The sequence below is a fragment of the Marmota marmota genome, unplaced genomic scaffold, assembly GCF_001458135.2.
Source record: "Marmota marmota marmota unplaced genomic scaffold, marMar, whole genome shotgun sequence".
NCBI classification, from domain to species: domain Eukaryota; kingdom Metazoa; phylum Chordata; class Mammalia; order Rodentia; family Sciuridae; genus Marmota; species Marmota marmota.
In genome coordinates, this window is record NW_026000222.1 from 4,180,139 (window position 1) to 4,196,528 (window position 16,390).

At 53.7% G+C, this 16,390-nt stretch overlaps 1 protein-coding gene across 2 annotated transcripts in view; it reads right to left on the bottom strand.

Annotated features, from left to right (window-relative positions):
* Positions 1 to 16,390, bottom strand: part of Cdh13 (cadherin 13) — a 1,261,125-nt gene that overhangs the window by 81,893 nt on the left and 1,162,842 nt on the right. For both annotated transcript variants that reach the window (XM_048792348.1, XM_048792349.1), the window contains 2 exons: positions 6,798 to 6,980; positions 1,873 to 2,126 (listed from right to left, as the gene is read on the bottom strand). In XM_048792348.1, coding sequence (XP_048648305.1) covers positions 1,873 to 2,126; positions 6,798 to 6,980 — 437 coding nt within the window. The remainder of the gene's footprint in view (positions 1 to 1,872; positions 2,127 to 6,797; positions 6,981 to 16,390) is intronic.

Consider the following 16,390-nt stretch of genomic DNA (forward strand, 5'->3'; position numbering starts at 1 on the left):
GGGTCACTAGAAGATGATACATGAATCAAGGCCTGAATAAACTGCTGAAAGAAGAATCCTGTGTCGTGTTTTCCCTTGCTGGCGAGGGGTCGCGGCACCTGGGCCCATCCCTGGGCCTGGGCAGGCGGGGCTCGCTTCCTCCTCCCAGCCCTCTTGGGTGGGCGGCCCCTCTGTCCAGGTGCCCTGAGTGGAGGCTCCTGGCTCTGCAGTCTCGCCCTGGCACGTGGACAGTGGGCTGAGGGTCGGGAGCTGGCTTGCTGTCCCCGTGGGAGCCTGAGTGCCAGCCTGTCAGCTCCTGTCACCTGAAGCCTCGGGGGTGGCCTGGTTCCTGTGCTGTCTCAAGCTGGTTCCTCATCATTATCCTAGAATCTTCTGGCCAATTTGCCCTTTTCCAAGTGAGCCAGAGCTTGTCTCAATCAGGGAACCCAGACTGACCCACCTGTCCACTCCCTGCTCCTCAGTGGGACCTGTGGCTTGTGAACCAGACCCCCCCACCCCGCCCCTCCCCGTGAACCCTGCCACTTTGGGCAGTATTCCAAGTGGTGACAGCGTGACAGCCGAGGCTTGGCCACACCAACCCTATTTCCACTCATTTCACCCCCAATCGCCTGCTCGCCTCCTATTATAGAAACACAAACCACCGTTAACCCCCTGGAGGCGCCCTACCTTCACCCATCCTTGTAGTCCGTTAGGCTGCAGGCTCGCCGTCTAAGTGCTTAGGAAACCTTTCTCTTTGATGTTTAAATTGCACATTTCCTTTGCCAGAGACCAGGCCGTGGGGAGGGGAGAGGAGGAAAAACGTCTGTTTCAGATTCACGTTATTATAGGATTTGGCCTTTGGTATTACTCTGCACCATTATCCAGTTCAGCTGGCATTCGGGAAGTTTCCTTGTAAAAACAAATCCTCTTCAGGGCTGGGACACTCATCTTCGTCCTTCCCTGCAGCTCGCTCGGTGGTAGGAAAGCGGCCGGGCGACTGTGCCACAGGTATTCAAGTCAGGGAAACCAGTGGCATGTTTATCATGGGTGTGTCTGTGTTTGATCATTTGTGCTTACAGAAGGGGCCAAGATCAGATCTGGGAGGCAAAGGCAGTAACTTTGGCAGGGGCAAGCGCACATTTGGACCCGCACAAATGCTGATTTGTGAAAAGATGTCCCAGCGAGGGCGTCTTGTATTTGCTGACATTGAAAACACCGTAGTAACGACCACTTAATTAAATCTCATTACAAAACACCTGCTGTCTAAGCACCAGGCAGAGCCTAAGAAATGAAGACGGGCATTTCTGCCTCCTTGCCCCACCTCCAACCCTAAGGCTGCGCTGCATTTGGAGGTAGCAGGCAACCTCTCTGTGCCTTCCTCTGACAGCTTGGAGTCAACCAGCGTTCAGCAGAAGGGGCCGTGGGCATGGCAGATGGCCCCATTCTGCCCCACCCCTCGGCCACTGTGCCGGGCAGCCCTGAGCAAGTCGTGAGCCTGTCTGGATTCACCATGCCCTGTTGGTAAATGCAGCAGCTGGGGCCGTTCTCACAAAGTGGGGTGAGGGCAAGGCAGGCCCGGCCTCTGCAGTGCCACCTGGGTGGCCCCTTTCTCTCCCTTGGGGAGTGGCCCTGGTGCCAGCAGAACTGAATGGTCCTGTGGGGACACAGCCCTGAGGCCATCTCCTCCTGTGCTGGAGTCAGGGGCGGGGACTCTGCTCACACAGAGCCGGTCCCCTGGTTCCACCAGCCACAGGCTCCTCATTGCCACTGTCCCTGCTTGGCCAGATCACACACAGGCTTCATTTAGTGGCACTTTGCTCCTGGCTACCAACTCCCGTGGCGGGGAGGAGAAGCCCAGGGGGCCCCCGTCTGCAGGCCCGAGCGCACACCCACCTGATGGTCTGATGCTGCAGGGAGTCGGGGTCGGTGGCATTGGCCGTGAGCAACACGCTGCCCACGGAGATGTTCTCTCGCTTGGTCACCATCATGGGATCCGGGGAGAAGACTGGACCCTCGTTGACATCCCGGACGGTGATGTGGACGGTGGCCGTGGAGCTGGGGCCATAGGAGACGTCGGGCACCAGCGGGTCCTCGTTCTCCACTTTGATAAGCAGGGTGTGGAAGGCGGAGATCTCATAGTCCAGGGGCTAGAAGGCAGACGGGAGGGTCAGGACCTGCACGTGCCACGAGGGTGGACAGCTCCCCACAGAGCCCCCCACGTCCTGTGAGCGCAGGGAGGGACCTGGGCTTTGGGGCCTTGGTCTTATGCAATTTGGGAGTCTTCTTTAAGAAAATGAAACACGTAAATACCAAATGAGGTCGACAGGGTCGACGTGCTCAGATGGAGAAATAAACGGCCATACCTGTCTCGAGCCTGAGGCCCCGGCCTCCCTCCTGCCTCTGCAGCAGCTCACGGGCAACACAGGCATCGAGAGCTTCCTGCCTGTAACCTCTAACTCCCGACGCTTGCGGGGCTCGGTAATGAGAGACCCGAAGGGCAGCTCCGGCAGCTTCAGAGCAAGGACCCCGTCTCCATCACACACCGGACCAAACCATCAGGCCAACCAGGGCTGCCTTAATGCTCCTCTCCCTTGCCGTGGAGGCTAAGGCTGGCCTCTACATCACCTCCAGGTGACAGTCTCTCCTCTGGAGCCCCGGAGGGAGAAGAACTGGAGAATCTGGCATGTGGGCCAGGACGCTGGGCCCTTTGCCCTTGGAGGGTGTGGAAAACGTGTGGGGACATTTTCAGCTGTCACCAAGATGCGGGGGCTCTATGACCACTTACTGGGAAAGGGGACAGAGAGGCCAGTCACACAGCGAGGCCAGCAGAGCCCTACACAGTGATGACTGTCCTGCCCACTGCCGACAGCTGCCCCTGAGGAGGGCCGCTCCCCGTGATTTTGCACAGGTCCTTGGTGGCACATGCCTCCCTGGCGACTGAGTGGGCTGCGTCAGATGCACAAAGAAACCCATCACAAGCAATAGCACTGCGACAGCCCTGGGGACCAAACGTCACAGGAGTCCCATGATGCAGTGAGAGTGACATTTTCCAGAATGGGGCTCCTGTGACCGGGTGTGCATGGGGACACATTTAGGTGAGACCAGGATAAACTTGTCACTTGGACGGTTATTTTCTCAGGTCCACCGGAAAAGCAAGTAGGGAGCTCATTGGGGCCAGGCTGCAGGAGGCAGTGGGTTGCTCTCTAGGAGGACACGACGCACGAGAGCCAGGGGGTTGACTGGCAGCCCATTAAGGAGGACAGCAGAAGGGCAGCCACAGGGGCCAGTGGGCAGAGAGAGGGTGGCACAAGAGTCCTAAATAGCGTCCTGCAGACTGAGCCAGTCATTTTAGAAACATTACATTGTTTTCCATAATAAACAATTATAGCTATTGCGTGCAGTGCTGGCGTCCCACACTCAGAGGGATGGAGGACCCAGGGGCTGCCCAGCAGGGGAAGGTTCAGAGGTGAAGCAACAGTGGTTTCCCAGCCCATCACAGGGTGGGGAACCAGGGCACTTTCCGGATGCTTCCTTCTCTGAGGATAGAGAAGCAAATAGACCTCAAATGCGGGGTGGATTCCACTCCAATGGAAGAACAGCTTTTTGGCAGTTGTGGAATAGGTCTACAAACCAAGTCAGGGTGCTCCGGATCAGAGGTTAAAGGGAAACAGGTTCTCATCTGCCAGGATTCAGCCTGGGCGGGAAGCTGGACACCCCAGACACCAGCTTCCTGTTAGCTCATCTGTATGCTGGACCTCAAATTGGCCAGGGCAGACCTGCTCATGGTGACTGCCCTCCAGCCATTACCAACCCCTTCTCCCTGGCCCACCTATTACTGCAGAGGCCAAAAGGCCAGGTTTGGACCTGCTCAGCCTTCACTAAGGGTAGATATATATATATATATATATATATATATTTCTTGTCAATGAAACGTAAGAGGAAATTCGCTGAGGGACCCTTGGAGAAGAATTTTCTTCTCTGGCAAGAGGAGAGGGACATAGGAGAACATGCTTTCTCATTTGTCTGGTTGTTTCATTGCTTCCTATCTGGGGACATAGCCAAGGGAAGACATGATGCCTGGGTCTTTGGCAGCCATTTTATGTTCATGAGGAAAATGCCCAAAGCAAGTAAGGTAACCCTCTTCTGGTTCTCTGACACCTTGAGCTGCCAGTCAATCCTGGACTGGTCTACTTTTATCCAATTAGGAAAATTCTTAGATTTTGTTTATAACTGAAGACACTATTGGTCTGGCATCTTGGGACTTGCAGCAGAAAGCATTCCTAACAGATGCATGGAGTCTTGGGCAGGATGGAGGGCATCAGAGAGCATGGCCAGCTCTGCCTCTTTAGAAAGTTGTCCTGGTTTTGCCTCAGATGTGCTGAGAAGCAGGGGGTGCTCCTCCTTTCCTATTGATTCATGTCTGCAGCCTCCTTCTGAAGCAAAGGAAGGCTAGGGTAAAGGGCGAGGCCTGGCCTCTGCAAGTCCCTCCTGCCACAGTCTGCAGAGAGGGTGGGTGTGCTGATGGAGCCCCCCAGGGACCTAGGGGTGTGCCCCATGAATCACAGAGTCACGGTGCACCTGTTCTCCCCGTGCTGACCTGCCTGGGAGCCTGCCTTGAACTAGCGTTTCAGGGGATTCTTGCTTGGGCCCCATTTGAGAGCCTCGCTGTGGACGAGGCAGGGCCGGGAGAGAGTGCTCCTCCTGCTGCGCTAATGTTTCCTGGAGCCCTAGCGAGCACTCGTGGGGGGAACAGATCACCATGGAGGGGGTGTCTACCTAAGTCTCGTCCTCTGCAGGGTTGGGAAGTCGCCTGAGGGCAAGCGTGGAGGACGGCCGGGCTGAGCTACTCTATGACTGTCTCAGCTCTGAGTGTGCCCCACAGAGGCAGGAAGCCCTCGCCAGGTCTCCTGACAACTTTGCTGTGTGTGACTGGAGAACTGGGAAGGCCAGAGGTTGAAAAGGGCAGGGCGTGGGGGGCGGCACCTGTACAGGCCACAGGGTCTGAGATCTGTCATTCTCAGGGGCAGGACCCTGAGCCACCGTGTGGAGCTCAGCTGGTGCCGCTGTTGATACGGTTCTGCAGAGGGCAGAATGACCCCCAGGGTTTCACACTCCAACCCCAGAGCCCTGCACATGGGTCTTACATGGCAAAAGGACAGATGAGATCGGAGACCTTGGGATCAGAGGCTGTCGCGGATCGTCCAGAGGACCCAAAGGATCACAGAGTCGGAGGAAGAGCCAGGAAGGAGGGCCGAGGAGGAGGAAGCAGGAGATTCAGTGGTGGAAAAGGAAGGGCTAGAGAGGAAGTGGAGGCCCCAGAGAGGGATCTGAAGGTCCTGCACTGCGGGCTTTAGGGTTGCAGTCTGGCCGGGACAGGGTCTAGAAGTGGCAAGGGCAAGGAGCTGTCTCCCCAGAGCCTCCCAAGATAGTGGCCCTGCTCACATCTGGATTTAAGCCCAGTGAGACCCTTGTTGGACTTCTGACCTCCACAACTGCAAGATAATAAATGCATGCTTTAAAAAAAAATTTTGCCACTACATTTGTGGCCATTTGTTGTAGCAGCAGCAGGAAACTGACACAGACTGAGTAGTAGTCACCGTTCTGAACATTGTACATACTAATGTTTGAAGTCCTCACAACTGCGATAGACTGAATGTGTGTGGCCACCCCAAATTCATACGTTGAAATCATATTTCCCAGTTTAAGGGCATTGGGAGGTGGGGACACTGGTAGGTAATTAGGTCATGATGGCATTAGTGCCCTGATGCACAAGGCTCCAGAGGACGGCCTTGCCTCTTCCACCATGTGAGGGCAGAGCAGGAAGCTCCATCGATGAGAAAGCAGACCCTGGCTAGACACAGTCCGCGGCACCTTGACCTTGGGCTTCTGGCCTCCAGAACCGTGAGCAGTAAATGTCTGTTCTGTACAGGCGGTCAGGCCTACGGTCCTCCATCAAGCACTACCAATGGACTGAGACCACTGCCCAAGAGGTCTGATGTAGCTCCACCCTCCTTTGCAGATGAGGAAACTGAGGCGGATGTGCCGGCACATGGGGAGTTGGGGGCGAGGTCTCTGCTCTGCCCGCTGCTTCTGCAAATACTACAAATACACTTCCTGTCTGCTTTGGAGGCCAATGGTGGCCTCTACTAGGAAAGAGACTCTGTTCCGGTGAAGGCCTGGGCTCTGGCAGGAACTGGCCCTGGGACTTCCCAGAGAGAGTGGAGCAGCTTGAAAACTGGAGGGGACCTGCCTGGCCCCTTCTGTGCAGCGTCCCTCGCGGGGACACTTCTGCATGACCACACACAGGGCTTGGTTCTTGGGATCGTGTTTCTTCCTCCTTCCTCTCCACTGGCAGCCAGAGAGAGGGTGGCTGTGCTGGTTGCCAGCAGCTTCCCCAAAGCCCTCCCTCCCAGAACTGTTGTGCATTTGTTTCTAGGACAATAATGGAGACTCTGCTAAGAAAGATGAAGATGAAACACGATAGTTCACACTGGGAGCACAGCTCTTTACAGAACCTTTGCAGGTTCCGTTTTGGCCCATCCTTTGCTAACTCAGGGGCAAACCTACTGAGAATTGCATTTCAGTGTAAGTTTGGTTTCCTTAAAGTCACAGCTGACTTTGGGTTTTCCAGAACCTGTAAAACAGGAGAAGAGATCCAGGGTGCTGGCTTATGTTGCCAAGGGCACAGCTGCTCCTGAGGGCCACCAGCCCTTTGCTCTGTGAACTCGAGGAAGAGAGTGGGCCTTGTCTATGGTCTTCTTGACTCCGGGGTCCCACCCGCCCTCCCTGCTCCCTGCAGCCACATCACAGAGCCTTACTTTGACGACGGAGAGCATCCCCTCGTTGGTCTGGGGGTTGGTGTGGATCTCGAAGCTCTGCCCTGGGTTTCCGTTGATGATGGTGTAGGCAGCCCTCCACGCGCCGGTGGCGGGGTCGTCCTTGTCTTCCACCGTCAGATTGACGATGACCCCCACAGCTCCTTCCTCCACTGTGGCTTGAAACTGCAAACCAAGTAGATGGTGACTGTCACTATTTTGAAAAGTACACAGCAAAGGCCCTGTGTGGAGCCCTCCCGCATGCACGGTACTGGGGACGCCCCACATCACCTCATTTAATAACAAATGATATAACACGGGAGGCTTATGGCTCGGAAGATGCTCTGCTGCACCTCTTGGCTCCCCTTGAACTTAGGTGAGGTCCCGAGACTAACTTCTCTCCCAGAGAACGTGGGTGGAAATACGCTGGGCTGGGCAGGAGGACAGGAGACGTGGAGCCCCTGCCTGTGCTCTTTCTTCTCTGCCTGCCTGAGTGCTCACAAGCCCGAGGCCCCCAGGGAGAGGGAGCCGAGGTGGGACCTTGGTCCCTGAGTCTCCACATGGAGGGAGTGGCCAGGCCCCCGGCTCTGCTGTTGAACAAGAGCATGAGCCATCAGGTGATCCGATTCCTGCAGCCCCGCCCACACTCCACAACCAGGTCAACCGAGGCCAGGACTCCCTGCAGGGGGCCTGGGGCTCAGGCCAGGGTCTGCCTCCAGAGCCTCTGCTGCAGCTGCCCTCCCCTCTGAGGAAGAGAAGCAGCTTGCTCCCCCCGCCCTTTGCCCACCACCCACGTGGCTGGAGAGCCTTTGCTATGGAAACAGAGACCCACAGTCTGGAGGCTGCCCCTCCTGTGTTTTTGTTGTAGTACATCTCAAAAGCTTGTTGCCAGTAGGCGTGGTGGAAATAAATCAATCGATGAAAAATTAGCTTTCTCCTCGATGGAGGGTTCCATGAGCTATCATCAACACATTTCCTTTGAGTCAGAAGCATAAAGTATTGTTTTGCTGCTTACCTCTGACACACTACAGGTGAACAGTAATCTGTTTGCAAATATTTTATAAACAAGTAATACCAATAAGCTGACATCAAGAAGAAATATCTTGGAATTTTAATTAGGAGCAAAGTGAATCTGGAGATAGTAAGATGATGTCAGAAAGGCCTGGTATTCAAAGAGAACTCATTTGAGAAATGAGGTTTCAAAGGCAGCCACTGATTAATTGACTAACAAATCGTTAATCAGGAGCCTCGTCTTGACGCCTTGGGGGATGGGCGGGATGGGAACTAATTTATCTATCACTCCTCGGCAAACCTGGGGGAGTTGCCAGTCTGCCATGACAGGGGAGCTGGGACGCTCCAGAACATGTCACAGGATGCAAAACAGCAGGCCAGCAGGGCACTGAGGACGCGGTCACAGGGAATGGCTCCAGCAGGAGCTTCCTCGGTCGGGTCTGATCCCTGTTTGAGGACGGTGGCCTTGGCTCCCGTCCTTTCTTGCTCTCAAAACACCACAGAGTTCTGGAGCTGGAAAACCAGACCAGGGGCTCTCAGCCCTGACTGCACGTGGACATTTTCTATGGAGCTTTAAAGACATGCCTGGGTCCTGTTCCAGCCCAGCTGGCCGGGGGTAAGGCCTGGGAGCCCCTGTTCTCTGAACCTGCCCACATAATTCTCACACGTCGTCCAGGGTGTGGAGTCCAAGTCTGAGGAGGTCAAGCAGGTGTCAAGCAGAGTGCCCTCCCTTCTGGGTGGGCAGGAGGCCTGAGCCTGGGGCCGAGGGGCCTTGGAGAAACGCCTGCTACCTTCCCTTCAGATGCCGATGAAGACGACTGCCCAAAGAAGACAGAGGTTTTCTGGTCCGGAGTCCTGTGTGAACCAGGGTCAGACCTGGTCTCCTGGATTCCAGAATCTCTGCTTTCAACCAATTCTGCTCCGAGGCTCCTCATTGTCCAGGCCAGTCACCCAGCCCTGACTGTAGCCAGCGCCAGGGAACAGGGCTCGTCCCTGCTGATGGCCATGGGCGTCGGCTCACAACCTGTCCTCGTGGCTTTTCTGAACCTGTTTCTTAGGAAACGGGGCAGACCATCGGGGGGACTGGTGTACGGGACTAGAGGGTGCCGGGAACCACCAGCCCGTGGAAACGCAGTTACGTCCTAGCACCGTGAGAAGATGGCTGTCCACGCAGAGGAGCCCTGTGGCCTAGACAGAGGAGGGTGAGGAGGGCGGAGCTATCTGCCTGCCCCCTCCTGGCTGGTCTGCAGCTTCTCACACGGGGCTGCTGCACGGGGCCTCAGGCATCTTACACATGGGGACAGAGGACTGAGAAAACACCCAAGGACAAAGTCAGACAGGAGCCAGGCTGTGGCAAGTCACTGATGCTCGAGGGCAGGGTGGGCTGGTCACCCTGCTCTCCAGGACAGTGCCTGCAGAACTGACTCTGACCCCAGGCCGTTCGCGCTCACTGACCCCTCTTACTATGATAGATTTTCATGAGCTTTAAAAATCGCATTTTTGTGGTGTGAGGAAACGAGTTAAACATTCTTTGCCTCTTAGAGTTCTTCTTTTCTTAGTTCAGGGACCTAGTGGTAGGTCACAGTGCCTTAACAGCACACAGGCTGGCGCCCAGCACGACTGGGCCTGAAGATCTGGCAAACGGGTGGGCCAGCCACTTGATTAAACCAAAGTTCAGCCCTGTTTGTGAGACCCTCCTGGGCAGCTGCTCCCAGGACACAGGTTTTCATGTCTGTAGCACTGACCAAAGGGGCTGGCAGAGAACACAAGGTGGCAATGTTCTAGGAAATCTCAGAAGTGTGTACCGTGGCCCTCATGTGTCCTTAGAGGTAGTAATGGGTCCGTCGGCATACATATCATCCATGCCGTCATCCATCATCCATCCATCCATCCATCCATCCATCCATCCATCCATCCATTCATCTGTCCATCCATGTATCCATCCTCCATTCATTCATCCATCATTTATCCATTTTCTATCTGTCCATCCATCTGTCTATCCATCCATCCATCTAGGGATACATTAGTAAATAAAGCAGATGTGGTATATTTTCTCATGCAGATTATGGGCTGGAAGGAGAGGCAGATATGAACTAATAGATAATTACAGACTGTGTTAACTGCTCAGGAAGAAATCACAGGGTTCTCGAGGGGTCTGTACAGTGTGTGTTGGTGGGGGCAGGTGCCCGACCTGGTTAGAGAAGAATCATCGGGAAAATTCTTTGAGAATTGAAAGAAGAGGAGCAGTTAGTGAGGGGAGGAGGGTAGAGCCTTCGAGGCATCTGGACCGGCAGGAGCGGAGGCCATGTGGCAGGAGCAAAGGCTGGGTGGCAGGAGGGGCCTGTGTGTTCACAGAGCAGAAGGAAGGAGGGTCCGGGTGGAATTCGGGGGGACCATGGGGAATGCTTGATGTCAGGAGGCAAAGGTGGCCTATGGCATTTCTAGTGCAGGACTGGATGGCTGGGAAAGACACTCAGAATCTACCTTGAAAGCAAAGTGGAGCCTAATCAAGGAATTGGGTTTGTTTAAATCTACTCCTGAGAGAATTCAGAAAAAAACAAAAATCTTTAAATATAGAAAACATTCAACACAATTATTATGGTCTTTGTTAAGACCATTATCTGATTCTTGCATAAACTATAAAGCTAGTTTCTTTGAGCATCCATTTAGAAACTCATTATTGCTTAATTAAATACTCATTCTATTAATTCTATTCAATGTTTTAACCCCATTATGTAATTCCAGAATGGAAAATTAAATAGATTAAAATGAAATAGTACCATTTTACATTTCTATAGCAATGTTCACTTTGTGATTTAAAAACAATAGGCAGACATTAATTTACCAAAGCAGAGTAGAGGAATTATTGATTGTAACATTACTTCCTTTAATTGGAAAAAAATAGATAAAGTTACTTTTCTGTTAAACTATGTGGCAAATCAAATACCAGACGTAAAACTTATTTTCATACAATGATCGTGGGCCGTTGGCTTGGGATGGCGTATTGAAGCTCATGAGCTCTTTCAATTCAGAGCTGAGTTATTTCCTTCTTTCTTTGAAAAGATGGGGTGAGTCACATGAGGGTCACTAGGGATGATGGACTAAGCCCAGAGGTCATCTTCAGGGAGAGGTGGAACTGGATTTTCTCACTCACCGAGGGAGAGCACACACAGCACTCCTCAGTTGGCCTGGAAGGTTCCCCTGGGAAGCTGAGTGGGGAAGGTCAGCAGATGGCTCTAAGGGGCTGGCCTGCAGGGGCCCAGGCGCAGGAGCCATTGACTCTGAGGTTTCACAGAGAACCAAGCTGAGCACGAGAAGCTTGGGTGTAGTCATCTGGGAATTGACTTTGGGAATTAAAAGAGGAGGTCTAGGAAAGATTTCTAAACTGAATTTCTGTTGGCGAGGATAAAAGGGCCGAGATTGCCGGAAATCCAGCTCATAACAGCTTCCAGGCCTCCAGCAGACTGCGTTTACATAAAGGACGTGGAGGTCGGCCCCATAGGGACTGTGAGTGACATAAACACGACATTACAATTAAGGGGCTTGGCACGCAGCCGGGCATGTGCAGCAAGAGGTCAGTGTCTTAGCAATGACAGTGGGGATAGAGGTTGCTCCGATTCCCATGAAATTCTTACCAACAAATAAGAGAGTGCGGCTCCCAGCCCGTGACTTCCCGTTCTCATCACCAAACACCTAATGACGTGGTTATTTGAGTGTGTCCTGATTTTCCTGGACCCTGTGGAAGGGCTCTTCTCAGTTACGGATCCCTGACTCTGCATCCTTGTGTACTCTTGTCCTGCTCTGACAGCGGGCTCTTCGTCATGGCCAAGGCGAGGAAAGCTACCTGCTGTGATCCCACCAGAAGGTTACTGTGCCAGCTAGTCCCTGATGAGCCCTCAGCTCCGCAAAGAGATGCAAGAATCAATTTTCGCAGGTGTTCATTAGGTGTCCATGGCACGCTGGGGAGGCCACCACGTGAGAAATGTGGCGGTAAATGAAGGAATGGCCTTTCCTAGTGGGTATCTCCCTCTTTTTATGTTGTACACACTGTGATGTATCCCCACCATTTGCTTCTATAATTAAAAAAATATTTTTGGTACTAGGGATTGAGCCCAAGGGTGCTGAGCCACATCCCTAGTCCTTTATTTATTATTTTTTATTTTGGGACATGGTCTTGCTCAATTGCTTAGAGCCTCACTAAGTTTCTGAGGCTGGCCTTGAACTTGTGATTCTCCTGCTTCAGCCTCCTGAGTCCCTGGGATTACAGGTGTCTGCCACTGTGCCCGGCTCTTGCTTCTATAATTTCTGAAATGCTTTCCTTCACTGATGTACAGCCCTGGCTGATCTGTGGCCCGTTATGGATGCCTTTATGTCTAGATGTGATTTAGTTTCCAGCTAATGGTCATTGTAAATCAATGGGGCTGGGTCAACTGGATGTCCATGTAGGGAAAAGTGGATCTTGACCCTCTCACTCACACCATATACAAAGATGAAGAGTAAAACAATATGTTTCAGAGGAAAGCGGAACATTTGTGTTCAGCTTACATGTAAAATTTTTGGCGCTCTCTCTCTCTCTCTCTCTCTCTCTCTATATATATATATATATATATATATATATATACACACACACACACACACATTTTATATAGACACACAAATATATATTACATGTAGTATGTTATAAAATAGTTTATATATATTATTATAAATATTATAAATTTAATTGTATACATAAAGGGCACAGAACAGCACATAAACACAATCTCTAAGTTCTAACAGCACACAACCCAGAGTGGTAAATATAGTTCATTCTGAGTCTTAAGGCTGCCTCGGAGGTGCTCTGAGTGGTGATTAACCACAGAGCCACACAGGGCCCTGGAGCTCTCTGACTAAGGTCACAGGCTGCTTATGAGCCACCGCTCAAGGTGAGTGGACCTCTGGAGTCTTCCCTGGCCACCTGTGGCAGGACAGACGTGGCCAGCCCTGAGGCACCTGTAGGACCAGGGGGGAGAACATTCAGGAACCACCAGGTCATCCCAGCCCAAGGCCTGCGGAACATTTTTTCTCCTTTTCTCCAAAGTGGGCACCAGAGCTTTGATTTCAACACCCACGAGCGAGGGCTCACCAGGGAAGAGTACGTGAAGTGCCAGGCCAGGCCCACAGCCGCCATGAGCAACAGGACTCGGCCCAGGAGTCTGAGCTGTCCAGCAGACAACCAGGGGTGCCCCCGTGGTGGGAGCTCCTGAGAGCCTGGTCAGCGGTTCACCCAGGGCCTGGCCACACCTCCCATAAGGGGAGGGACTGTGAGGCACATCACACTTTGGTGTCATCTTGTCTGGAGAATGGAGACCCCAGGGAGGAAGACCACCTGGTGCCTGCCCCGGGGTCTCAGTGAGAAGAGTGACCAGCCTTCTCTATTCCTACTGAGGGAAGGGAGGCAACTGAACTGTTGAGCCCATGGTGGGCAGGTGTCATTTCTGCTGCTGTTGCAGAGCTGGGGTGGACCCAGGGCCCTGCGTGTGCCTGGCCAGCCTCTGCCCCCACGGGGCACCCTTGGCTCCGTGTGACTTAAGCGTGGCGCCTGGGAGTTCTCCTTGGCTGGAGACGCCTGGGGGTTTTGATAGACAGGTCTTCTTCAGGGAGCCTGCATAGTCCAAAAAGCCTTTGGAGGGAATTAAATCCACCCCGAGTCCCTGCTGAGACCAGTGTATCCCCAGTTAAGGGCTTCAGGCCACCCACTGTTCCTAAACAGGTGAGGGACCACGAAACCCTGGGGCCAAGGCACTAAGTAATGAGGGGGACCAACTCCAGAGGAAGCGGCCCCCACAGAGGTGCTCTGGGGACCCCTGGCCTCCCAGGAAGGCTGGCTCTTGGTCCTGCAGGACCGACTCATGGGTGTGAGGTGCTGTGGGGAGTCTGAGGATCCCTGCCTCGGGAGCTGTTAAAACCCCTCTCATCAGCCCAGTGACCCTGGACTGGAAGGCCACTCTGGGTATGGAGGGCTGAGCGGTGGCCCCCTTCCACCAAGAGGAGACACCAGGAGTACCCCAACTCCCGGCTCTCAGGTGCAGGGACGAGCTGACGGGCGAAGGAGGAAGCGAGGCGCTGCCTGCCGCACCACCCGCCTGCTGTCCTGGAGCACGCTCGTGGGTGCCAGTGTATTTCCCATGAGCCAGGTCACAGGCCGGCTCTAGACGCGGAGACGGTGCCGAGCAAGGGACTTGAGGGGGACGCCCTGGGGTTCTGGGTCCCTGTCTGATGGCTGTCCTCCTGCTCTATGTGGCTTGTCCTACGGATGCTCCTCACTCCGCCAGACAGACACATGAGTCTGCGGAACTAAAGAAGCAGGGTTTCAGGAAGAACAGGCTCAAATCATGGACATTTTTTTTTTTCTCTTTAAAGCAAAACTAAAGCAAGCAGCCACTGCAGGCTGACAGGAGAGTACCCCAGTGAGGCGCGGCCTCTCGGACTCGCTCCTGGGAACCAGGGATGGGGAGAGGGGCCTAGGGGTCCCCCCAGCGCACCAAGCCCTGCCCTGAGCAATAAACCCGGCCAGCCGAGGTCTTTATCACCTTTTATATGTTTTCTATTTAGAGCTCCTGCCTGAGAGTTCATTTAGGAAAAAAAAGAAGAGTTTTGCTGCTAAAAAGAAGTTTGGAAACCACGGCCTTAGGGCGCCGATGGAGTCAATATGACATTAAGTGGTGAGAGAGAAATAAGAACCACGGAGAGGATGTTCCCTCATTCCCTCATTTCTCTAACGCCAGTCTTGGAGCCTTTATTTCCACTGACATTAGCATCTTTTGGTTGAGTTTCTCTTCTTAAAAAAAATGAAAGAAAATGCAAAACACACTTGTACTTTCAATGAAATAATTGAACGTCGTTCAGCTTTGAGAAGGAAAGCAATTTTCTCTAGAGATCCGCGTGGGGCCACAAACATTTGAATATGGATGAGGAGCGGCCTTGTCAGCTTGTCAGGAGTGCAGCGTGGCCTCCTGGGGACTCTGGGGTTTGGTCTCTGCAACTCTGCGAGCATGCAGGTGCGGGGCAAGTTCAGGCTGGCCTCTAACTCATGAGGACGTTCTTGGTAAATCCCACCACTTCCCTGTGCCCCTACTTGCTTACCTGAGATTGGGGGATCAGGTGCTCCTAACCCTGAGAGCTCATTAGATTCACCTAAAATAAACCCTCCAAAACTGCTGATGACTCAAAAACGACCGGGGCCCCACTTCTAGAGAAGTGATTTTTTTGGGGGGTGGGGCAGGTATGTGTGTTCCACAAACTGACCCAGACGTGTCTAGAGAACTGTTGGGGCTGAGAGCAGGGCTCAAGCTGACCACTAGGGCCCCCCCAGGTGCTTTGATGGGATATCACAGGATCAAAACTGGGACTTTCTAGCCTCCATCTCCACAGAAACAATCCTTCCCTCTCCACCCCTCTGCCAGCAAACGGCACCACGGTTCATTTCAGGCTTTGCCCTCTGTGCCCTCGTCTCCACCCCCCACTTCCAGCTGACCAGCGTCCTCTCTTGGTGTGACCTCCACCATCGCATCATTCAGTTTCCCTCAAATATCCTGAAGAGAGATTCAGAGAGAAAGCTGGTTCACGGTTGGCAGAGGGAACGCGGAGTGGCTGTGTGGTGGGTACCAAGCGGCTGGGTGTTGAAGGAGTTCCAGAGTTAGATGACGGTGACGGTGCATGACATGACAAACGTTCTCGTAGACACAGGATCTGACATGTTACGAGAATGATCACAATGGAAATGACATGCGATGCGTATTTCACCCCTACACACACACACACACACACACACACGCACACACACACACACGACATGCCTATGGATCACCATCCCATCCCCGTGACCAAGGTGTGGCCCTCAGGAGATTCCCGTGGGCAGTCTGGGCACCTGGTACTGGCATTGCCCTGCCCTCTTTCATTCCTGCCTCCAGCAGTCTCTGGTCTGTGCGGCAGAGCCCAGAGTCACCCTGGACAGAGGTGGGCTCTCTCCGTGGATTCGTGAAAGCCGCTGCACATCTCTCTGCATGTGCCAGGTGTGATTCTGGTGCTTGGGGCTCAGTGAGCAGTAGAGCCGATGTGTCCCCACCCTCGGGGAGCTGAGTCCCTTCTCTGTTGACAGCCACGAAACTTCTAGCTTCAGCTGAACCCAGATCCAGAGGGTTCCCCACTGGTTCCTGGGAATCCATCCCAGGATGGGGCAGGATCTCAGGTGGTACCAGGCCTGCCTCCCTGACACCGGCTCTGCCCCAGGTCCCCGCTCTGTGTCCCAGGCTCCTGGAGGCAGGTGAGCTGGGGCGCCGTTGCCCCAGCAGGGGACTAAGAACCTGCGTTCCTGGGAGCAGCTGTGTGGAGGGCGGTGGAGCAGCTGCCTTGAGCTATGCTCTTCCATCCCAAGAAAACTGGAGCCGCAGAGCCAGCCAGAGATTGTCCAGGGCCACTCAGCCGCTCGGAGGGCAGCATCATGAAGCTGGTGGAAAGATATGGAAAGGGACAGAGGACAAGGCTAGTGGAGCAGTGAGACCCTGCTTCCTGTGAGCCCGGAGACAGTGCCCCGCCACAGCGCC